At 35.8% G+C, this 24,131-nt stretch overlaps 2 protein-coding genes and 1 non-coding gene across 3 annotated transcripts; 2 read left to right on the top strand and 1 right to left on the bottom strand.

Annotated features, from left to right (window-relative positions):
- Window positions 1-2,535: 2,535 nt before the first annotated feature.
- LOC111468546 (transcription initiation factor TFIID subunit 4b-like) lies at window positions 2,536-18,569 on the top strand. Its single transcript, XM_023113790.1, has 15 exons — window positions 2,536-2,617; window positions 3,725-3,894; window positions 3,994-4,102; window positions 4,747-5,267; window positions 5,646-5,741; window positions 5,869-6,744; window positions 7,135-7,256; window positions 7,381-7,468; window positions 7,552-7,684; window positions 14,583-14,638; window positions 14,714-14,770; window positions 14,888-15,028; window positions 15,463-15,528; window positions 15,611-15,833; window positions 18,341-18,569. The coding sequence occupies exons 2-15, from the start codon at window positions 3,856-3,858 to the stop codon at window positions 18,511-18,513; spliced, it is 2,700 nt and encodes an 899-aa protein (XP_022969558.1). The 5' UTR covers window positions 2,536-2,617; window positions 3,725-3,855; the 3' UTR covers window positions 18,514-18,569.
- A 1,440-nt stretch (window positions 18,570-20,009) lies between these two features.
- TRNAA-CGC lies at window positions 20,010-20,082 on the bottom strand. The gene has a single exon. It is a non-coding gene; the product is annotated as a tRNA-Ala (tRNA).
- An 807-nt stretch (window positions 20,083-20,889) lies between these two features.
- LOC111468617 (40S ribosomal protein S8-like) lies at window positions 20,890-23,853 on the top strand. Its single transcript, XM_023113894.1, has 6 exons — window positions 20,890-20,966; window positions 21,971-22,019; window positions 22,110-22,182; window positions 22,775-23,105; window positions 23,223-23,392; window positions 23,520-23,853. The coding sequence occupies exons 2-6, from the start codon at window positions 22,016-22,018 to the stop codon at window positions 23,599-23,601; spliced, it is 660 nt and encodes a 219-aa protein (XP_022969662.1). The 5' UTR covers window positions 20,890-20,966; window positions 21,971-22,015; the 3' UTR covers window positions 23,602-23,853.
- Window positions 23,854-24,131: the final 278 nt, after the last annotated feature.

Raw genomic sequence — 24,131 nt, 5'->3', positions numbered from 1 at the left:
TAGCAGTGGACTTACGTCGTTACCGATCAAAAGTATACATTGATTACAGTATTTTTTTTAATGATGTAAAATTGTAGCGTTAGATGATTGATCTCTCGAGAATTGTGATCACAAAAGTCATACGTTAAATTTTATTTTTAGGGTCGAAATTAAAATTCCAAGAAGAGAAGAAATGGAAAGTATAAAGTCAAATAAATAACTTACAAATTAATCCTCATAAGAACATGATCATGTGCCTCGAAACTTCACCAAAATCCTTAAAATTAGCTTCTTCCAATTGAATCCACATTTCTGTATATAAATAACACCAAGAACAATCCCTTGATCTCACAAAAAATTTCAAAAACAACTCAAATTCCCATAAAACAAACCAAATCCCCACACAAATTCAATCAAATTCTGTTCATTTTCTTGGGAAAAGGAGAGAAAATGAATGCAACATTTGATTGGGATGTGAAGAACAAAGTGATATCAAGAACATCTTCAATTGGTTGTTCATCTCGCAGCATTTACTATTGTGGAACACCTGAAGGTATCCCTTTCAAATGGGAAACACAGCCAGGAACTCCCAAAGATCCACCCCCTCAAGACATGCTTCCGCCCCTCACCCCTCCGCCCGCCGTTCTCAGTCTCGGGTTACCAAAACTGTGCATCGAACAGCCGAAAACCCGACCTCGACCCCGAATAAGGCTTCGGTTTTGGAGGAGAAGCAAGAAGAGTGATAGAAGAGATGCCCGAGCTAGAACTATTGACTATAGTAATGAAGATCGTTTTGGTCACCATGATAAGTTGGAAACGTTTTTGTTTCTTAGCTCTAATTGTGAGTTCATGACGTCGTCTCGGGATTATATGTCGTTGTCTTTGTCTTCTTCTTCATTACCATCTTCGTTCTTCGAGTCGTTAACTGTACGACGGCGTCTGAGTTGTAATGCTTGGCAAATTAAGCGGATTTTGGCTTGTTACCATTGTTAGGAAACATTTAGAATATCAATCAATAAAGGAGAGGTGCCCGAGCAAGAACTATTGACTAGAAGATTGTTTTGGTCACCATGATAAGTTGGAAACGTTTTCGTTTCTTAGCTCTGATTGTGAGTTCAACGTCGTCTCGGGATTCTATGTTATCGTCGCCGTCGTTGTCTTTGTCTTCTTCTACATCACTATCGTCGTTCTTTGAGTCGTTAACTGTACGACAGCGTCTGAATTGTAATGTTTGTGGCTTGTTATCATTGCTAGGAAATATTTAGAATATCAATCAGTAAAGTTCTAGCCTATTGGCTTGATGTTGCTATAGAAAGTCCACGCTTTTGTTGGTTGAAGATATATATGTTAACTAGTAGAGTTATACTCATGTTTCACTTATATAATTATATCAATAACATAAAACGTGATATAGAATACATTACCGATACGCTATTTCATTGATATATGTAAAGAAAAATTTCTTAAACTCGTTCATCGTTGATATGGATATTGAGAAAATCGAATACGTTAATGAAAATAATAATAATAAAATATATTTTTTTGAAGTTATTATATAGTATACTTACTATGATAAGTAAAAATATTCAAAAATGTAAAAAAAATAATTATTGTTAATTGTTAATATTTTATTTTAAAAATACCCTTCAACTTTTAAAAAGTTTCATTAATATAGATCTGAATTTTTTTTAAGATTTCAAAAATAAATTACTATTATGTTTAAAAAAAATTTCATAAATTTTTAAAAGTAACATTAAAAAGTTTGGAGATGATTTATAAAGGTGATATGAAAATCATTACAAGGGCAGTAAGATTTGAATTACTTTATTGGTCGAATATCTTAAACAAAGAACAGTTGTTTGAGATTTGAATCAGTCCACAAATAAAATTGATTATATCGAATTTGAATGATTCTACATGTAACATAAATTACATAGAATTGAAAAGAAACTATTCGCTCATGAAAGACTTCTTTTGCTATATTTTCCAAGTCCACTTATAAATACAACATATTATTTTTTTTTTTTGAAAATTTAAACTGGAGTGTTATTGTCCACTTTGAGTATAAGTGCTCGTGGCTTTACTTTGGGTTCCCAAAATGCCCCCGTAACATTGAAGAGAGTATTCTTTTGATTATTCCCTAAATTAGTCGATGGGAACTTTCATCATCTAACATTTTCCCTCGAATAAAGTACGCCTCCCCTTGATCGAGATTCGATTCCTTTTTCTTTTAGAGTCTTAGTCATTTTTTACTATGCCTTCGAGGAGGCTTGACTCCTTTTCTTTTGGAGTCCTTTGTTGGACATTTGAAAATTTACCAAGACTAAATTTATGGCATGACTCTGATACCATGTTAGATGAACACAACTATCTGATATGATATTGTCCACTATGAGTAGCTTTGGGTTTCCCCAACAGAACTTAGAGAATATTCTTTTGATTATAAACGCATAATTCTTCCTCCAATGGGGTTGAATATTAGATTATATAAAAAGAATATTATTAAATTTATTAGGATGTCATTTTTTAATAGTGGAGAAATTTGGCGCGAGAAGCTCTTCTTCTGCAAACTGCAATGGTGGTTCCATTTCTGCAAACACGGGGAAACGTCTCGGATCTTTCTCTCCCTGCGCCGCTGGTATCTCCATTTCTTCTGAAGATTCAACTCTTTTTCTTGCAATTCCCCTGTTTTCAGGCCGTTCGATTTTGATTCTTAATATTCATGTCAGCTATGTGCTCCTATTGCTTGTTTTCTCTGGACTCACCCTAGATTATGGCTGGTTTTGAATCTTCTTCTTTGCGTTTATTTGTACTTTTTCTCAAATTTGTGTTTGATCATCGATTGATTATTTCTCCTTTTCGCTTGTTTCCTTATAAATTTTGCTTTTGTTCTTCTGCGTGTTTCTTCTTTTTATCATTGTGAATCACTTCCTTCTTTTTCACTTTCTTCCTTCTATCTCATCTGTGTTTCACTTCGCTGATTTGGTTGTCTTCTTGAAGAGTAGTGATTACACCTCACTTCTCCAATTGGAGGTTCTTTTCTTAAAGAATACAGGTTTCTTCTAGCTGCTTTTAATCTTTTGTGAAAGCTGTCATTGCCTCTGTTTTATTCAATTTGATTGATGTTAAATATCTGAAGAATTCCTTCGCATATTGCACTATTCCAGCGATGTGTTTCTAGATTCTGAATCCATTCTCAAGGACTGGCACGCTCTATTACCAATTTGATAGTAATATAACCAGAATTGGAAATGGTAACTCAGAAAAAAGTTGGAGAGGAATTCGAAATATATTATTGCTTCATGGAAGAAATAGCATACCAAGATCCGAAGAATAATATAAGGGCCAAGCATTCAAGTGGTTGAATTCTCTCCGTTCAAATTTGCTTGCCGAAAGCCTCCAACATACTCTATTTATCATTCTATTGACAAACTCCTTAACTAATGACTAGGATTTTTGATGTTCCTAATATTACCCTACTAAGATTCCTAGCAATTTTCTTCTTTTGGCATCACAGGATTAAATTGAGCACTCTTCTTGTGATGGTATAAACTCAGGGTATCTAAACTTGTATTATGTTGAACTGCAAATGTTGCTAATCAACTGGAAATTCAATTGTAATTATATAAACCAGATCAAGCTAGCTAACTTGGTTTTCTATCTAATGGCAATGGGATGAATAGAAATAACTAGGTTTCGTTTTTAGTATCATCCTAATTTGTTTAATCTTGTCTTTCTTCCTCAGAGAAAGTAGATTTGTCGTTGTGTAAGGCACTTTTCAAAGCAGTGTCTTCTAAGCAATTTTTAGAAGTTATATTGTTGGATTGCCTGCAAGCAAGTTAACGTTACCCCGGTTGATTGCACATATAGCTTGTTATGGACCCCTATATTATGAAGCTTCTGGAAGATGACGAGGTTTTGTATCTTTTATTGCTTGTGTGTAAATGTTTATCCTAGGATTGAGGGGATATCATTTGTAAATCTTTATCATATTGGACATTTGGCTATGAACAGGATGAAACAATGCATTCAGGTGCAGTTGTGGCGGCTTTTCAGGCTGCCTCGAATAGAGAGATAGAAGGTGATGTTCCGACCGTTTCCCAGACTAATGCATCAGATACAGGTATACTTCAGCCTAAACTTAGAAGTTGAACTTTTGTACATAGATCTTGGTCAGAATAAATAACAAGAGAGGCTAAGACTCGTAGAGATCATATCAAAATGTGCATTTGCGGAAATGTGCTGTCTATGAAAGAAATTTTCTATGATTTTAATTATTTGGAGGTTCAAATTTTGTTTTACCTGGATATCCGATTGTTTCTTGTTAAATACACGTATAATGCCTTTCCTGTGGTATATAAATTTAAGTGAATAAATTGCTATTTCTCAAGTTAAAATGATTCATGTCTTGGTTCCAATGAGTTGGATATCAAATCAGCGAGAAAATGGCCGCTTTAGTATTGTTTTGGTGGAAACTTTTGGGAAGATTTCACAGTTTACCATTGATTTTGAAATGTTGCAATTTTAGGTTCCCACTTTTTTCACGCATTTTCTTATAATGAGCTTTCTTCTGGCTTTTCAATTCCTCCAATCTTATACTGGCTTGTCATATATTTGCTCAAACTGCACTTTTTTTCCCAGTAAATGATGAAAATTTGCTGTAACTGTAATAAAAAAATGTGTTTGAACCCAAGCATAAAACTTTCCATTGAGTGGCTTTGGGTGTTCATATTGAAATTGATCTGATATCTGTGACTAAATATGTAGCCTTCTCTGGTGGGAACAATGGTTCTTCTGGCCTCTTGCTACAAGCTTCTAGTCAAAATAAAAATACTGAATCTCATGTCCAACTAGATCAAAATTTTCGTTTGAAGCAAGAACAACATTCATCTCTGATGGAACCAGAGCGATGTACATCAGTACCTGAAAATCAGCAGCAACACAATGCTGCCCCCCTCCGAGCTTCAAAGAACCAACCCCATGCAGATCGTGAACAAGGGGAGGTAGAACAAGTTTCTGCTCAGTTTTCTCAAACAGAAGGACTGCAAGTTTCTGAACAAGTTCCAATCCTCATGAATAACTCAAACAGAATGCAGTACCCGGACAATGAATCTCAATACTTGAAGTTACAAAAAATGAGTAATCAGGAGGCAATGGTCTCGGAACAGGCAAATAACTCATTAAATCGTAGCAAACAGGTACCTTTTGCCTCGTTGATGCCTGTATTGATGCCTCAGCTTGATAAAGACAGAGGCATGCAACTTCAGAGTTTATTCAACAAATTGAAAGTAAGTACACGAGTAGAGGACATTCTGTTATTGCTTATAACTGTCACATCACATGTAAAATTTAAGTTAGATGTTAAGAATCCGCCCTAAGCGAAGGACTAACTGGAGAAGTCGTAGGGTTGTTATTTACCACATTGATCTGTGTCATTTCATATTCCTTCGTAGTATGCAGGTTTTAAGTCAATTCTTTATAAATGCATCGTTCCATATGTGAGTCTATTGGTACGTACCCTCAGATTATACTCTATACATGGGGTCTTGTTCGTGTGATGGTGCCTTTCTCTATTCTATCTTTTTAAATTCTGACATATCTTAAAAAATGGTTGGATAATTCTTTGTTGTATTGGCTGTCTCATATAATTGTAACTTGTATTTTAGAGGAATGAAATGAACAAAGATGATTTTGTCCGGTGCATCAGGAGTGTTGTGGGCAATCAGATGCTTAGATTAGCAGTTAGTCAAGTACAATCTCAGGTCAGCACTAACTTGATTTCTTGTCATGAGGGTTTTATTATGTATATATTGATTACTTTAAATCAGAGTCTGTCCGTGAGTTTTGTTACCTTCCTCAGGTTCCTGTCTTAAACCTTTTCATTTACAGCCTCCACCTTCAGTAAGGCAACCTTCTCCTAGAATGCCATCTATGGGTGCCGGTGCACCAAATTTCTCTGATTCACGACCATTTGCACGACTTCATCAGAAAGGCATGAATTCTCCTGCAGTTCAATCGTACATACCTTCTTCAGCATCCCAAGGGCAGAGTAGTTCATGGTACCCTGCGATAGACAAGAATATAAAATCTTCACGAGAAGTCGAACAGCGACCTGATGGTGTAAATCAATGGACTTCATCTAGTTCAGGCACCATTCAGGAAAGGAAAGGCTCCTCAGTTCCTGTTTCAGGACTCGAGAAGCAGAAGCTACACTTACAACAGAAATCGTTTTCCATGTATGGAAACAGTGGTAATTACCACCCGTATACTGGGTCTAGCATAAATGCCTCTTCATTGTCTTCTAAACCCCAAACTCACGAGGGTCACGTGAAGCAAATTCCCCAGCAGGCTCCTAATCTTGGCAGGCAAGTTACCATAGATGATTCCAAGCGAGTGCAGGGTGGAAATGTTCCACACTTGCACAACAACTTAACTGCACAGCAAAATTCAGTTTCTTGGAAATCCTCAATAAGTAAAGAGCAGAATACAGGCCCTTTGTCATCGATGAGTTACATTAAACAACAATCTTCTGGTCAGGTTTCTGAGCAGAACAAACCCCAACTTTCAAATTTGCAGGGATTGTCTTCTGTTTCTAGCATGCAGGCTGAACACGTTAAAACAACCCCTGGAATTGGGAAGGACGCTCTTGAAAAACAAACTTCTAAAATGGGTTTTCCTATAAACAATGTTATGCCTCCAACATCTGCCAACGCGGAAAATTTAATTTCTTCTGATGCCAGTTCTCTAGATGACTCTAATGCTGTGGTATGCATTGCTAGATTGTACGTTAGTCCTACATTTAGTTATGTAAAAGTCAATTGCATGCTTATGTTCGACTGTATATTTCTTATGTCAGTCAGTAATCTTATACCTTTTTGAATCTCTGTCCTAATATTTCATTTTCCATGTTATAACTTTCTTTATTCCTGGTTCATCCATTTCCTAGCATAATCTTCTCTGTTGCAATAAATTATTTAAGTTAATATATGTATTAAATGGTTGAATAGGTACCTGCTCTGCTTTGTCTTTATATATCTTCGTGAAGAATGTACATCGCTCAATCTTATGCTCCTGGCTTGCTCTTATGATGTATCAGTTGTTTGCAGACTAATTAAATCTTTATTTATCTTTTATTATTATTTTTTTATTTTGCAGTTAAGCTCTCAGGTGCCTTCTGCAGCTACTCCTGGAATGCAAGATAGGGCACCTCAAATAAAAGCAGTCGTTGGCCAGAAGAAGCCTCTTGAAACACTTGGCTCTTCACCACCCCTACCAAGGTGAATCTACTTTTTCTCGTCTTAAATACAGGAAGTGAAAATTGTTTTGGAATATTTAAAAATAAATGGGTTGATTCACAATTAAGATCGATCTTTTCAAATACAATTGACGTGTACCCAACAGTAAGAAGCAAAAACTATCTGGGGCATTTTCGGATCAAAGCATCGAACAACTTAACGATGTCACTGTAGTCAGTGGAGTTAATATTGAGGTACAATCTCATATTTCATGAATGGTTAGTTGCAGTTGGTACTAAAAAACATGAATCCTTAAAAAATGTCTGGTTTTGACCAGGAAGAAGAAGAACAACTATTTTCTAGTGCAAAGGAAAATAGTCGAGCTTTTGAAGCATCACGAAAGGTTGTACAAGAAGAAGAGAGACTACTATTTCAGAAAGGCCCATTGCAGAAAAAGCTGGTGGAAATCAGTGAGTGTCCAATTCTTTAATTAATATTCAGTTTGTTGTTCTGTTCACCTCCCCCACCCAACCCAAAGGCGGTTGAGATATGATTTAAAGTATTCAAAATGAAGATATGATTTAAAGTAATTGAGATATGATTCAAATATTCAAACTACCAAAGATTGTAGGAGATTTTAGGAGATTGCTAGTAGATTCGAATTTATCTAGATTTACATGATTTAATTTCTGGTACAGTGTATAATAAGGTATAAATACTGTAATTATGTAACCCTCTAAGTATTAAGTCAGTAGACAATAATAAAGCATGACAACTTTCATCGATTCTATCTTTTCATATCTCTTTCACTATTCTTTCTTCCAACAATTTTGGTATCAGAGCCAGGTTCGTTCGACACGAGGGCGAGTGATTATTTTCTTTCACAAAACAAAAATGACAGTAGCTGGTTTTTCTTCCTATGCATTGTTGTTACCCATCTTTAATGGTGAGAAATATGAGTGGTGGAGCATCAAGATGGAGGCCTTGCTCAGATCGCAGGAGCTATGGGACTTGGTGGAGCACGAGTTTGTTGATGTATTAGAACCCATAATAGAAGAAAAGGAGAAACTAAGAGAAACCAAGAAAAACGATGCCAAGGCTCTATTCACTATTCAGCAAGCAGTTCATGAGACTATATTTTTACGAATTGCAGCAGCAACCACATCAAAGCAGGCATGGTCAATTCTACAAAAGGAGTTTTTAGGAGATTCAAAGGTCATGACAGGGAAATTGCAATCTATAAGACGTGATTTTGAAACTCTACTCATGACGAATGACGAATCAATTGCTGATTTTTTGTCAAGAGCAATGACAATAGTCAGTCAGATGCGTACGTATGGAGAGAAAATCTCAGACGAAACAATTGTTGCAAAGGTGTTAAGACGCTTGACTCCAAAGTTTGATCATGTGGTGGCTGCCATAGAAGAAGCTAAGGATCTATCCATACTCTCCGTTGATGAACTGATTGGCTCGCTTCAGGCTCATGAGGCAAGAATCAATAGATCATCAGAAAAGAACGAAGAAAAGGCACTTCAAGTGAAGGAGACAACCAACCACGAAAACAACGAAAGAGAAAATATTCATTTAGCAGGTAGAAGACGGAAGAGGAAGATTTCGCAACTCCATGGTGGTCGTGATAACAGGGGTAGATGGAGAAGTGATGGACAGAGACAATTCAATGAACAAAGGAATGTCATACAATGTTACCATTGTAGAAGGTATGGGCACACAAAATCTGCTTGTTGGTATAAAAATCAACGAATGAATTTTGCAGCAGAGAATGAAGAAGGAGGAAAGCTGCTTATGGCGTGCATGAATACTAATCCAAAAAAGGGGTGACTTATGGTTTGTTGATAGCAGATGCTCGAACCATATGACAGACACCAAATCTTTATTCAAAAAGCTTGATGAGACCAAAAAAATTAAGGTGCAACTTGGAAACACAAAAGAGATGCAAGTTGAGGGAAAAGGTACAGTGAAAGTCGAAACTAATCTTGGTAAGATAAAACAATTAGATAATGTTCAATTTGTACCTGATTTAGGGTACAATTTATTGAGTGTTGGACAATTGATGACAAGAGGACATCCAGTTCTATTTGATGACAAACACATGTGTCATTACACATAAGAAATCAGGCCATTAAAGTTCAAATTGCCATGACTTCAAATAAGATGTTTCCACTTTATGTTTCTAACATGGAGGATTTTGATCTTACTGCTAGCACGAAAGATAGACTCAACATTATGGCATCTCAGATATGGACATTTTCATATGAACGACTTAAAAATACTCAAGGATAAAAGTATGGTTTTTATGGTTTTCGGATTACCAAGAATTGATTCAACTAATTTGTGTGAAGGATGCATTTATGGCAAGCAGACTAGGAAGTCCTTTCCCGTTGGAAAAGCTAAAAGAGCTTCACATTATCTAGAACTAATTCATGCTTGATTCATGTGGGCCAATGCAAACGAAGTCCTTGGGTGGGAGTACATACTTTTTGCTATTCTTGGATGACTATAGTCGCATGAGTTGGGTTTACTTCCTAGAAACTTTTCAGAAGTTCCAGATTTTTAAAGCTATGGTGGAGAACCAAAGTGGCCGTCACAATAAAGTTCTTCGCACAGACAGAAGTGGCGAGTTCATATCTAAAAAGTTTAATCTCTTTTGTGAAGAAGAGAGCATCCAAAGGGAGTTAACAGCTCCCTACACTCCAGAACAAAATGGAATCGCTGAACGAAAAAATCGAACCATTGTGAGATGGCAAGAAGTATGTTACAAGCAAGGAGACTTCAAAACTAATTTTGGGCAGAAGCCATAGCAACATCTGTTTATTTATTAAACCTCTCACCAACAAAGGCTGTTATGAATCGAACTCCTTATGAAGCATGGCATGGAAGGAAACCATATGTAAGTCATTTACGAATCTTTGGTTGTGTTGCTTATGCTTTGAAACATCTTCAAGTTTGTCTAAAGCTTGATGAAAAATCTGAAAAATGCATTTTCATTGGCTATTGTACTCAATCAAAGGCATATAAATTATATGCCCACATCAGTGAAAAGATTTTAGTTATAAGGGATATAATATTTAATGAAAACACGAGTTGGGATTGGAGTAAAGAACAGGAGCAGCGAAAGATTACAGTTGAAGTTCCTCCAAACAAAGAGACAAGGGTCAACTCCAGTGCATCTCCTAGTGCCTCCACTGCAACACAAAATGTGTCAAATTCATCATCTTCAGCATCACTAAACAGCGATTCTTCTCTTGAAGAACTTTCGGATGAGACACCTTCAAGAAAGTATAAATCTTTAGCTGACATATGTGCATCATGTCAATTTTCTCTTACTGTTTCAGACCCTATGAATTATGAAGAAGCAACTGAAAGAAGACGGGAAGAAAGCTATGGCAGTAGAGTTGCAGTCCGTTAAGAAAAATGGAACATGGGATATGGTTGACTTGCCAAACGAAAAGATCTATGAAGATTTACATGGGACATGCAGCCTATTGCGGTGGCCTGTTTATCAGTTGATGGAGATTTACAAGGGGGAGTGTTGTGTAACACCGTCAGAGGGATTCATAAAGGAAGACAAAAAAACAAAGATATACAAGCTGAGACAGGCATTGTACGGGTTAAAACAGACATACTTACGAAGGCCTTGTCGAAAGAAAAGCTCGGTACTTGACATTAGAAACTTTGAATCAAGGGGGAGTGTTGAGATATGATTCAAAGTATTCAAAGTGGAGATATGATTTAAAATAATTGAGATATGATTCAAATATTCAAACTACCAAGATTTGAGGAGATTGTTAGTAGATTTGAATTTATCTAGATTTATGATTTACTATTTCTGGTAAGGTATAAATACTGTAATTATGTAACCCTCTAAGTATTAAGTAATAATACTCTAAGTATTAAGTAATAATAAAGCACGGCAGCTTTCATCGATTCTATCTTTTCATATCTCTTTCACTATTCCTTCTTCCAACAAAGGCCACCGTTCCCCACCTCACTATTCGATCTTCACACCCACCCATCTTAACATACGATTTATTACCTCTTTCTTTCCCAATCCACAAGTTGTGACATCATCACCATTAAAAACCAAAAAACATTCCTAGTCCGAGGAACAAAATTTTCCACCCTTGGCCTCACCTAGACTCCAACGAGGAGTACGCCTCTAGTCCTCTTCCCCATTCCACTCCCCTCCATCTCATATTGCGGGATTATCCAATCATTCTCTCCCACCGCCAGAGATTATCCTCTTAAATACAGAGCTTGACAATGTTCTAGAAAAATAGAGCGAAACGGAGGCATAAGAAGTCCTCTAATCTCAGTGAAACTCACAACAATAGCAACCGTCTAAATTCTGGCACCATGCCTAAAAGAACACGGCATGAGCTTAATGGCCATTCCATCTACAAAGAAAAGGCCCACTACAGTTGAGAAACAGAGCCGAATTGACTATAGAGATTGTGGGCCTCCTCTCGAACGTCAATTATGATAAAAATCCAACATGACTCAATCGAGTGATCCAGACTATTTTTTTTATTATCATCTCTTGAAATGTTAAAGGCTTGGGAGACTGGCAGGGGAGTCCTCATCAAGACCCTCCTCAAATTCAACCCTACAATGATCATTCTTCAAGAAACAAAATTGAATTTTGTCAACCGTTGGATTGTTAAATTCCTTTGGTGTGCTAGACATATAGGTAGGACATCTTTGGATACTTCCAAACATCAAGGGGATCTTAATGATGTGGAATAATCCAACTTTGATCATCTCCAAAGTCGCCAAATGTCTGTACACTCTAACCACACATGTTTCTTTGGCTGACGGTTACAGTTATGGATCAGGGACCATAGGATCTATGATCCCTGCAGATACCAAGAAGCACCTGTCTTTTGGTAGGAATTGTTGGACCTTTCTTGCTTTTGCCCAAAAGTTGAATGTTGGCCAGTGACTTCAATACCTGTCGATGGGCACATAAAAAATTTAGTGGAAAAGTTTTAAGGGGATTGAGACTTTTCAATAATTTCATAAGAGAAGCTGATCTCATTTATCTTCCACTTAGTATGGTCTTTATTCTTGGCTGGATAACAGATCCCCGTCCACCCTGGCACTCATTGACAAGTTTTGGTTAGGTCTCCTAGGAAAGTTTAGTAATGTAGGAGTCCAATGACTTAACAGACCGACATTAGATAATTTTTCCATTGTGCTTTCTATGGGTTGATTCAAATGAGGCCCTTCGCCCTTCCATTTTGATGTGGTTAGAGCAGACTGATTTTTTGCCCATGGTTGAATACTGGTGGAAGAACACGCCCCTTCGTGGGTGTATGGAGCACAAATTCTTTAACAAACTCGAAGGGCTCAAAGAATTCATCGAGAAATGAAACAATAAGGTCTTCATTGTATTTCTAGAAAAAGAAACCAGATCCTTACAAAAAGCTCTTCTTGACCAAACCATTTTTGTAGAGGGACGGCAGATCCTAGATGCATCCATTCTGACAAATGAACTTATCGATGAATGGAAAATGAGAAACAAAAAGGTACAATCATTCAACTTGACATAGAAAAAGCCTTCGACAAATGAGCTTATTGGTTTTTCTTGAAACATTCTTGTAACAAAAGGTTTTGGATCAAAATGGAAGGGGTGGATAAAAGGTTTCATTTCTTCCACAAACTACTTCATTATCATCAACGGAAGACTGGGAGGAAAATTTATGCAACATGGGGTCTTCCACAAGGGGATCCAGTATTCCATTTTCTTTTCATAATGGTAATGGGTTGTCTTAATTGCTTCTTACAAAAGAAAAATATGAAGGGAAGATAAAGGGCTTCAATGTTGGCAGTAGTGAAGGCTTTAAGTATCAACCACCTATACTTTGCAAATGACATAATCCTCATCTTTGAATTAACCGATTTCTCCCCCACAAAAAACATGTTTGAGATAGTGAAAACCTTTGAAAGTTTTCATTACAAAAATCAACCTCCAAAAAATAGAGATCATGAGCTATATATCTAAAGGTGGAAGGCTCACCCTAATATAAGACACATTGTCCAATCTTCCTACTTATCACATGTCTCTGCTTGAAGTGCCTTACAAAATGACTAGAAAAATAGAAATATTATTCAGAAACTATATGTGGAAAGGTGACCTACATTTTGTCTGATGGAATACCATCAATCTCTTGCCAGACAAGGGAGGTTTTGGTCTATATTCGATGAAGGAGAAAAATAGAGGCCTCCTCACCAAATGGATATGGATGTATTTCCATGAAGGCACCACCTTGTGGAGGAACCTTATAACAACGGAATATTCTCCTACTTCGTGTACAAATTGTTCCCCTTCCTTCGGCAAAGGAACAATGGAAGTTTATAAAAAAGCACCAAAAATTCATCACCAACTGGATTCGCCATAGGGTGGGTGATGAAGGAAATACATATTTTTGGACTAACCCTTGAATCGACAACACCACGCTGTCATTGCGGTATCCTCTTTTGTACAGATTCTCACATTGCAAGGCGGTTACAATTAAAGAACTATAGAAAGGTGAACAAATTTTGAGACCTACAACTTGGTAGGATTCTAAAAGATAACGAAACATTAGAGTGAGTTGAATTAAGCCTTGACCTTGCCCCAATAGTACTATCCCAAGAAGTAGACTCATCAAAATGACTTCTTAGTGCTGACTGACTCGATGATGGATATGGGGGAAAAGTCAAATTTCATAAACCCCACACAAGCAAGACAATATTGAAATGAAATCAACCAAAAAAGATGAAGTTTTCCCAACGGAAAATTGTACACAGCCATTAGGCATAAATGAAAACCTACAAAAAAGAAAAAAAGAATGTCTTATATGACTCTATTTCCTAACTGGTGCCCTTTATGCAAGCGAGACATTGAATCACAAAATCATCTGTTTATGCCTTATAACTTTTGGATAAAGATTCTCAACACTTGTAGATGACACCTTACTTTTTCTAGGGAGGTCAAAGATTTACTCAACATGGTCCTAACGTACCATCCTTTTAAGAATGCAAAGACTTTGTTATAGTCCAACCGCATTATGGCTTTCTTTTGAAATCTTTGGAAGGAGTGAAATCAAAGTTTTCACGGAAAAGACACAAACTCATACCTGGCTCTTCGACAACGTTGTTTACCATGCTATTTCTTGGTGTATAAGCACACCTCCTTCATTGTTAATTGGGAAGATCTTTTATCAGCATCATAGATATTTTTCTTTTGTAAATTTCAAACATCAATGAAATTGTCTCATATATATATTATTTGCATTAACTGAGCAGAATGAACATCATTCTTACAGTGGTTGATTAAATGCTGATTGGTGTGTTTGTATGTGGCAGTTGCTAAATGCGGTTTGAAGGGCATGAGCAATGAGGTTGAGAGATGTCTCTCATTGGTAAGATGCTAGTCGCTCTGATCATTTTTTCAGGTGAAGTATTAACAGCCTTAAAGACAGTAACTGTATCTTCAGTGTGTGGAGGAAAGATTACGTGGGATTATTAGTAATCTAATCAGGCTGTCTAAGCAGGTCGGTGTGTTTTCTTTCATTTCCAACTCTATTTTTCTTGTGCTTCCCTCAGTTTTGTACTATATTACCGGAAGCTGTATGTTATTGCATGTTCATACTTTTTATTGATCTCTCTAGCGAGTGGACGCCGAGAAACCAAGGCACCGAACACTTATTACTTCAAATGTTCGACAACAAATCGCGTTAGCTAACCAAAAGGCCAGAGAAGAATGGGAGAAGAAACGGGGTGAAGGAGAAGAACTCCGAAGGCTTAATGATGTTAGCATTTCTTTTGCTTTCCCTGCTTACAGTCTAACCAGGGCTGTACAGTTGCATCCTTCATGTATAGCTATCAAACGTAGGATTTAGGAAAAGCTGCAGTACATTTGTTGAGCCTGTCTCTATTTGTTTGATGTAGGTTTTTAATTCTCTATCTTCATTTTTTCCAAAAATCATCTCTATTTTTTTATTGACAGTCTTTCCTCTATGAAAAAAATATTCCCTATAGCTTTGCAAAGCGAAGCTCGTTTGTCAAATATTTATGGGATGTGGTATGTCAAAACACAATATAATAATTGTACCAAGCATAATTTCCAGCAGGTGTGGTTGAAAAGAGTTTTCTTTCCCTTTCTACCTCGGGATGTGTTTTTCTTCTTCTTCTTCTACTTCTTTTTCAGTTGCAAGATTGTAACTTTTTTTCTTTTTTGATGCAGCCTGAGGATGGTCAGACGGTTGCTGTTGACACGGAGAAAGATGAAGGTCGAATGAAATCAGTTAAGGTATAGAGAGTTTACCACTTGAGACTAAACTATGACCTTTTGATTGATTAGGAATCTTGTGTTGATTTCTTTTGTGGTTTAGGCAAACAAAGAGGACGATAAAATGCGGACAACAGCAGCAAATGTTGCTGCCCGTGCTGCTTTTGGAGGAGATGACATGCTATCAAAATGGCAACTTATGGCTGAGCAGGCACGACAGAAACGTGAAGGTAGAATGGATTCAGCCTCTGGTTCTCAGTCAGGGAATGATGCTGTCCGTAAGTTTTCATCAGCAGCAGGAAGATGTAGGAAGGACAACCAAAAAGGTGAGAAAAGGTCACACCTTAAAGTCACATGCTTATATAGTCCTGGTTCTTACAGTCACATGCTTATATAGTCCTGGTTCTTAAAGTCACATGCTTATATAGTCCACTTTGCCACCCATCTAATCCAAAAAAGAAAAAGAAAAAAAAGAAAGGACCACAGTTATCCCATGTGACATCATAAAAGGATGTGGAAGTTATTGTTAGATGAACACTACTTACTCTCCACAATAGTATGATATTGTCCACTTTGAGTGATAAACTCTCATGGCTTTGCTTTGGGCTTCCCCAAATGGCCTCATACCAATGGAGAGATCTTTGATTATAAGCCCATGATCATTCCCTAAATTAGCCGATGTGGGACTTTAATCATCCAACACCTCCCCTCAAACAAAGTACGCCGTCCCTTAATCGAGACTCGACTTTTTTTTCTTTTGGAGTCCTTTGTTTGACTTTTGAGGGACTCGACTTTTTTTTCTTTTGGAGTCCTTTGTTTGACTTTTGAGGATTTACCAATCTATTGGCACGACTAAGTTTAGGGCATGACTCTGATAACATGTTAGATAAACACTACTTTATACTCTCCACAATGGTATGATATTGTCCACTTTGAGCATAAGCTCTCATGGCTTTGCTTTGGGCTTCCCCAAATGACCTCATACCAATCGGGAGAGTATTCTTTGATTATAAACTCATGATCATTCCTTAAATTAGCCGATATGGGACTTTCATCATCCAACCGTTATAACTAGGTTTGTTTTTAGAGACAACAATCGTGAATTCCCATTTGGATGAGGAAGCCCCCACCCAAGGAACTACATACAATTAGCTTGCCAATCCAAAGAATGGAGAGAGGGATATTACAAAAGAATTTGCCAAGAGGTATTTAACTGTACACAATCCCAAAAAAACTCAAAAGACGAAGACTTGTCTTCAAAAGTCTTCTATTTCTCTCCAGCCACAAACTCCACAAAAGAGCTCTAGAAGCGAATCTCCAAAGGGTCCCAGCTTTGTCTTCCAGCCTCCAGCAAGTGTGCAAATCAAAAAAAGCCAACCACGTCTAGGAATCAATATTTTCTGTAGCTCGAGGGCCTAGCCCTTTGTCTGGACCGAGAAAATCAAACAACTTAATGCTATGAATGAAATCATTGAACCTCATTCCTTTTGTTACTCTATCACTTTAAGACATCTCAGAGATCCACCTAACCATATTAAAATTTCCTCCAATGTATCAACAATCCACACAAAGGCCTGCAACATTGTATAACTATTGCCAAAACCATACCCTATACTGTACCTTCCATTCTAAGGCCCATAGACTGACCCTCGTTAACCAGCCATTGATACCACCATTAAAGGTAAAATCAAATAGAAATTGAAAATTCCCAGTATAACATCCTTCAACTATAGCAAATCCTCTTTTCACATGATTAAGATACCCCTGAAGAGCGAATTGCATCTAGGACAACCCAATTAATTCTTCTAGAAGACCACTCTGATTTCACTAGCCTCCTATCAACCTCCCTTCGTTTGGTTTCTTGAAAAATCACAACATCCGGGGCTCCTTAACAATTGTTCTTTGAAGGGAGCACTAAGACCTCTAACGTTCCATCAGACTATCTTCATGAGATAACTTCAATATCTTGTTTGTCTTCACAAACTTCCCCCCTACTCCCTCTGGTTCGTTCTCCCAAGTTCTCAAGATGTCATTCACCTCTCTGACGTACTTTTTAGTAGCTACACTACCTTTACCCATTGGATTGACTTTTGTAGGAATCAACCTAATGTACAATTCCATTTTTACAATGCTTTAATGGCCAACCGTCGTACTCATTTTTTTTCCTCAATAGCCAAGGTCGTGTTCTCTTCTAATGCTAATGGGAAGACGATCGAGCTAATGATGGAAAGGGGAAAACTAAGGAGATGAAGAAGATGAATGCTATGTAAAGAAGAAACGCATGTCACATACTGTGTGAGGAAGAGAGAAAACGAACGAGCAGAGGGAAGGAGGGAAGGAGGGAAGGAGAAGACAAAGAAGACATGCTAATTGTTGAGTATTGTTGAGGATTGTTGGAAGGGAGTCCCACGATTGCTAATTTAGGGAATGATCATGGGTTTATAAGTAAGGAATACATCTCCATTGGTATGCAAAGCCATGAGAGCTTATGCTCAAAGTGGACAATATCAATACCATTGAGTCATGATTCCTAACCGAAAGAAGAAAGACAAAGAAAAAGGAGAAATGAAGGAGAAGATGAAAAGGACGAAGCTTGGGCAGAGAACTCCCCTTGGAAGGATGAACCATGAGGATGAGGCTAATAAGTAGTGTTTACAAACTTCATTTTTAAAACCAAATAGCAATCAAATAGAGCCATAGTTTATAATTTGTCTAAGAATATCATTCACTTATCTTTTCTGTTTGATCGCATTTTTTAAATTAGAGAGAGAAGAAAGAAAAGGAAAAAGAAAATAAGCAATATTTTAACCCCATCCATCTTGATTTTTCTCAGGAACTAGCAGAAGCCTTGGTAGCACCCAAATCAATGAAACTCAAACTAGGGTGGCTCGTAGTATTTCTGTCAAAGATCTCATTGCTGTTCTACTAAGAGAACCCCAGATGTGTAGATCCACCACAATATATCGTTCATACAACAGAGTTCGTGCTGAAGCAACCGACGAATAGAATCGACTACAATGAGGAAACTAGCATCCTTGCAGAATTGAGGTACTCATATATGGTAAACTGTACAGGGTCGAAAATATAACTGCTTAAGTCGGTAACTGCTGCAATAACAATCAGGAAAGGACTTTCTCAAGATCTTGTGCAGATTAAAGAGACTCTTGTTCAGAGTTTGTGCAGATCTTTCAAAGGAAAGGGGAAAAAAGTTCCTTTGAATCAATAAAAAGTGGAGTTTGGGAACTCTATTAAGAAAAAAAAAAAAAAGAGGTTTTTAGGATAGTTTAGATGTTAGTTGTTATTTTTAGGTTTCAAATGAAGTATTCTTTGTAAACCTTTTAGCACCTACAGTGCTATTATGATGATAGTCTACTAATAGGACTAAATTGGTTCAATTCTTTCTTTCCAGGTTCTCATAACTTTATTAGTCTAGTTGTTGGCAAGATGATGAGACAATATGGATATCAAAAGAAAAAAATTTAGATATTATTTTGAAATGTTTTAGTATTTTTGTGCTCAGTTGTACTTTGAAAATAGGTTTATTTTGGTTATGCAAAATTATAACACAATGAAATGAAAAATCTTTCCTTACAAATTTTACAAAATTTAAGTTGATATTAGATTAGAATAGGTTGTTTTTCATTTTATTGTTTTAGATTATTTTGTATTTATTTTTATTTTCTCTAAATTTTAGTATTTCGTATTTAAATACGTAACATCATAGTTGTATTTTTCAGAGAAGTTGTTTTAACCGTGTTTTTGAAATTTATGTTATAAATGATGTTCATTTTAAGAGTTATATTTTCACATTAAAGATAAGCATGAGACATTAGTGACACGTGGAAATTTAGAGTCTACTTTCTATTATATTATTATTAAGTCTTATTTTTGTGTTATAAAATTTGTAATAAAAAAAAATAATAGAAATATACATAAACAAAACATTTGTATTATATTATTATGAAGTCAATTTTAGTAATTCATCCAACACATAAAAACAATACTTTTCTAATGATTTTTTAAACGAAAGGTAATAATTGCAATCCTTTTGCAAAATCAATTTTGTGCTTTTAACTAAAAAAATGTATAATAAATTCATAATATATATATATATATATATATATTTTAAAGATTAATTGATAGGTATGATAAAAAAAATTGAATTTTATGTTTAATAAAATTAGTTGAATAGGTTAATAACATATATAAAATTGAAAATAAAATATTTAGTTGACACTTCTAAAATTTAGAAACTAAATAAAAAAATTCAAATTAAAAAATTAAACAAAAAAAAATGATCTTCTTCTAATAACGTTTTATAATTTATTTATTTTTTCATGAAATTGATATTTGAAAAGAAAAGAGGAAAATAATGAATAAATTAATTAATTAACGTCTTGTATGTTTCGCTGCACGTGCGCGACACGCCGCATTAATTAAATGAAACGTAATTAAATTAGTACAGCGAAAAATGTGAAAATGATAATAAAAAGTAAAAATTCTGGAGGTGCGGGGAATCGAACCCCGTGCCTCTCGCATGCGAAGCGAGCGCTCTACCATATGAGCTACACCCCCTTTTGTTCATTTTATTATAATTTATAAAAATTTATAATATTTTAAATTTTTATAATATTTTAAATTTTGAAAAGGCAATATTTTCAATTTATGGAAGTTAAATAAATACATGATTTAATTTTTAGTCGAATAAAGTAAATGCTAATTTAATAAAAATACCCCTAAACATTTGAATGTTTCAATAGTACTCTTAATTTTTTTTTTAATCTAAAAAAATACTAGGTGGGGACCAAGAAATATTCCCGTGAAATTCTCCATTTATTTTTGTAGAATCAAGTTCTCACACAGAATTATATATATATAATAAATAAAATTCAAACTTTTGTAAAGCATAGAAAAAAATGTAAATAAAAATATAAGGTAATATATTATCAAATTATAGTATTACAATATAGTTTTGCACACAATTCCAATCATAGTCTTAATATTTTATAAGAAACCCACAAGTTCATATAAAGTATAATAAGCCGTAATATCAAGAAAATAAAAAAAAAATTATTTATTATAATTTGTAATAAATAAATATACCATTATTTTTATAGGAAAAAGAGAGGACGGGACGATGAATACAATCCCATCCCTAATCCCGTTTGTCTAACGAACAGAAATCTTTCCCCATTCATTTTCTTGTTGCCCATTTAAATGGAAATTCTCTACTCGAGACCAAGAGCGGGCCGTGGAGTATACGAACCTCTCTATCAAGATTTGACTTTGACTTTGACTTTGACTTTGACTTGGAAAAGGCCGGAAAGCGTAGATAGACGGAAAGCCCAGCCCATTCAGAAAAACCCAAACTGAAAGCTAATTAAACCTAACCCACGCCGCATCAAAACCCCTCTCAATCTCTCTTCCGTCTCTCTCTCGACTTCTCTCGGTCGCTCAAGGTTTGTTCGTGATTGAATGCCTTCTGTTCTTTTCAAGTTCTTTATTGGATGTCTGTTTGTTGCAATCATAATTGAGTGTTTGTTTTGCTCAGTCTCTCATTCTCACTGTTTTAGAATGCTGTTTCAATGTTAAATATTGGAGATTTATTAGTAATCGGTGTCATTGGATGGCTATTATCGCTGCTTCGTTTATTACTGATGCGCTTTTATGTAATTTGGTGTTTAGTACTTTGTCCAGACCGAGCCAGGTGGTTTTGGCGAATGCCTGGTTTAATTCTTCTGTTTTTGACATTCTGGATACTCTTTGTGAATGTTCAATTTTTTTTTTTTTTTATTGATTTCCAACTTTAGACTGGTTTTAGGTTTATCAATTTGCCAGAGATCTGATTAGTTTCTTGTTAGCTGGTTATATTATCGGAGGTTATTACTCTGAAGGTGTAAGAACATTTATGACTTCCGATGTCTTAATTAAGTTTGAGAACCTTTTAAGTTTGGAAATAGTTATTAGTGCTCTCTGGTGTTTCTGATATTTAGAGCTTTTTGAGAGGGTTAACTGTAATTTGTGGGATGATTTTGTTTAAAAATACTTTTCGTAGGTTTTCTTTTAAAAAAATGTCAATTAAACAATTAATTTTCTTCCAACTGTTGGGTTGGGACATTGGTTTGCTATCAACGGTTTGATCATGTTTATATTTCCTGACGAATCTAATGTAAACTTTGTAAAGCCTTAGTAATCAATGAAAGCATTCTTGCCCCAATATAACAAAAACATCTTATACTGTAGAACTGAACCCTGGAAATATGTGGCCAATCTAAGAATATAGATTATGAAATGAAATGAATGAAAAATATATGGAGGCCTATAGGCTCTTCAGGAAATCTACTTTTGTCCCCAAATTTGAACTCCTCATCCTATATAGATTTTCCCCTTTCTCTACATCTTTCATGTTTTCCTTGGAAGTGTAAGGTTTTAGGGTTTGAGGGCTATTTGATGTTTGTTTCAGGAACCCTAGACTGCTCTTCACGACAAGAGTTCTAATCTTGCCAAGATGGGTATGTTAGACACAACTTTCCTCATTGATCTACATATCTCAATTTTTTGTTGTTTCTTTCTATTAATCTTGGAGGGCTTTTTGTTGATAGGTATTTCTCGTGATTCTATGCACAAGAGGCGTGCCACAGGAGGCAAGAAGAAAGCCTGGAGGAAGAAGAGAAAGTAATTACTAGTTCTATTTAGCCGAGTGCAATTTGAAATCAGTTTTTGCTTTCATCACATTTTTTGCCAACATTTTGTACTTTTCTTTGTATGCTTGGTTTTTGCGGTGATTTGTAGGTTTAGCTGAGATATTTATTATTATTATTTTTGTGGATAACTGGTGAAGTAATTGGTGGCAAGAGTTCGTCGTTCGTTATCTTTTCCAATATATATTTCAATAATCTCGATTAATCTGCATTATTTATCTAATCTCCTCTGGTTGATTTTTGTATATTTCTGTTCTAAATAAATTGCTCGTCCCATGTTACATTTTCACATTTGTTTAATGAACGGCACAATTTCTCTTATTGATGTAGAAACCTAGTTTCTTTGAATATTTGTGCTGTGTTACAGTTTGATGTTTTACAATGTAGAAGTTGAAATGTTTCCTTTTGTAAGTTAGTTTTACTTTGAGTCAAGTAAAACTATCACCGAAAAAATCATAATAAAATATATCACCGAAAAATTTATGTCGATTCAAGGTACAACTTTCATTTTCTTTTCATGTTTTTGCAGTCCTTTTGATATTGCCTCTTTCCCTTTGTTTGTAAAGGTATGAGCTCGGCAGGCAACCTGCCAACACCAAGATATCCAGTGATAAATCAATCCGGAGAATTAGAGTTCGTGGGGGAAATGTCAAGTGGAGAGCTTTTAGGCTTGATACTGGAAACTACTCTTGGGGTAGTGAGGCTGTGACTAGAAAGTCCCGTATTCTTGATGTGGTCTACAATGCATCTAATAATGAGCTTGTTCGTACTCAAACTTTGGTGAAGAGTGCCATCGTTCAAGTTGATGCAGCACCATTTAAGCAGTGGTATCTTCAGCATTATGGAGTGGATATTGGACGGAAGAAGAAGACCGCAACATCTTCTAAGAAGGAAGAGGTAGAGCAACACTTGATCCAAAACACAACTTAATTTTGATGGATAATGATATGGCATTCTTAATATGTATGATACAACACTTGATCCAAAACACTACTTAATTTTAATGGTTGATAGGAAGCTGATGCTGCCACTGAGGAGGTAAAGAAGAGTAACCACGTGCAGCGCAAAATAGAGAAACGTCAGCAGGATCGTAAGCTTGACCCACACATTGAAGAACAATTCAGCAGTGGTCGTTTGATGGCGTGTATCTCATCAAGACCTGGTCAATGTGGCCGAGCAGATGGGTAAGCATTATGAATCTCATAAGGATTCTTGATTCTGTTGTGTTCTTTCAAACTTGTTGAGCTCAATCATTGAAGGTGTGGAATAGTTTTTGGGTAATGTTGCTGAAACTTTGCAAATTTTTGACAGATATATTTTGGAAGGCAAGGAGCTTGAATTCTACATGAAGAAGCTTCAAAGGAAGAAGGGTAAAGGAGCTGGTGCTTCATAGATTTTGTTGTCGAGTTCTTTTTCGGCTCGAGTTTCTTGTTCCTAATTCTTCTGCAGCTGAGATGAAACTGCTATTTTGGAACTTCAGTTTTGCTGGTAATAGTTTAATTACAATACTTAAAAGCTTTCAATTATTTCCCAGTCTATCGACTCTCCAATTCCCTTCCACTCCTTTGCATGACGCTTTTCAATTAATGATCACAGTATTTTTTTAGTCGGTTTCAATTGTATGCATGGACTTGGAAGTTCTGCATAAAGAAAGAATTTATGACTAATTTGTTTTTAATTCAAAAGTGAATGTAAAATAAAAACCCTATAACTTGTTTTATTTTGTTTCTTTATATATTTTTGTTGGTGCAAGACGACTAGCCACTTTTGATTTTATACTTTCCAAATACAATTTGGCTCATAATGTATTATTGTAGTAGCGCAAGTGTCCTTTCCTTGTTTTTTTAAAACATATATAAATTTACTGTTTTATCATCCTTGACCTATAAAATGAATGATAAGTATCTAAAACTAGGTATAAAA

Source organism: Cucurbita maxima, unplaced genomic scaffold (genome assembly GCF_002738345.1).
Source record: "Cucurbita maxima cultivar Rimu unplaced genomic scaffold, Cmax_1.0 Cma_Scf00037, whole genome shotgun sequence".
In the NCBI taxonomy this organism is placed as follows: Eukaryota; Viridiplantae; Streptophyta; class Magnoliopsida; order Cucurbitales; family Cucurbitaceae; genus Cucurbita; species Cucurbita maxima.
This window is presented reverse-complemented; position numbering and strand designations above follow the sequence as displayed.

What these genes read in the sequence shown, in the direction of transcription:
- LOC111468546 (XM_023113790.1), top strand. Translation starts at nt 3,856, where the DNA reads ATGGACCCCTATATTATGAAGCTTCTGGAAGATGACGAG. An exon ending in TAATCAGGCTGTCTAAGCAG is followed by an intron (nt 14,771 to 14,887) that starts GTCGGTGTGTTT and finishes TGATCTCTCTAG; the next exon opens with CGAGTGGACGCCGAGAAACC. An exon ending in GTCGAATGAAATCAGTTAAG is followed by an intron (nt 15,529 to 15,610) that starts GTATAGAGAGTT and finishes TTTGTGGTTTAG; the next exon opens with GCAAACAAAGAGGACGATAA.
- LOC111468617 (XM_023113894.1), top strand. An exon ending in GCCTGGAGGAAGAAGAGAAA is followed by an intron (nt 22,183 to 22,774) that starts GTAATTACTAGT and finishes TTGTTTGTAAAG; the next exon opens with GTATGAGCTCGGCAGGCAAC. An exon ending in CATCTTCTAAGAAGGAAGAG is followed by an intron (nt 23,106 to 23,222) that starts GTAGAGCAACAC and finishes AATGGTTGATAG; the next exon opens with GAAGCTGATGCTGCCACTGA.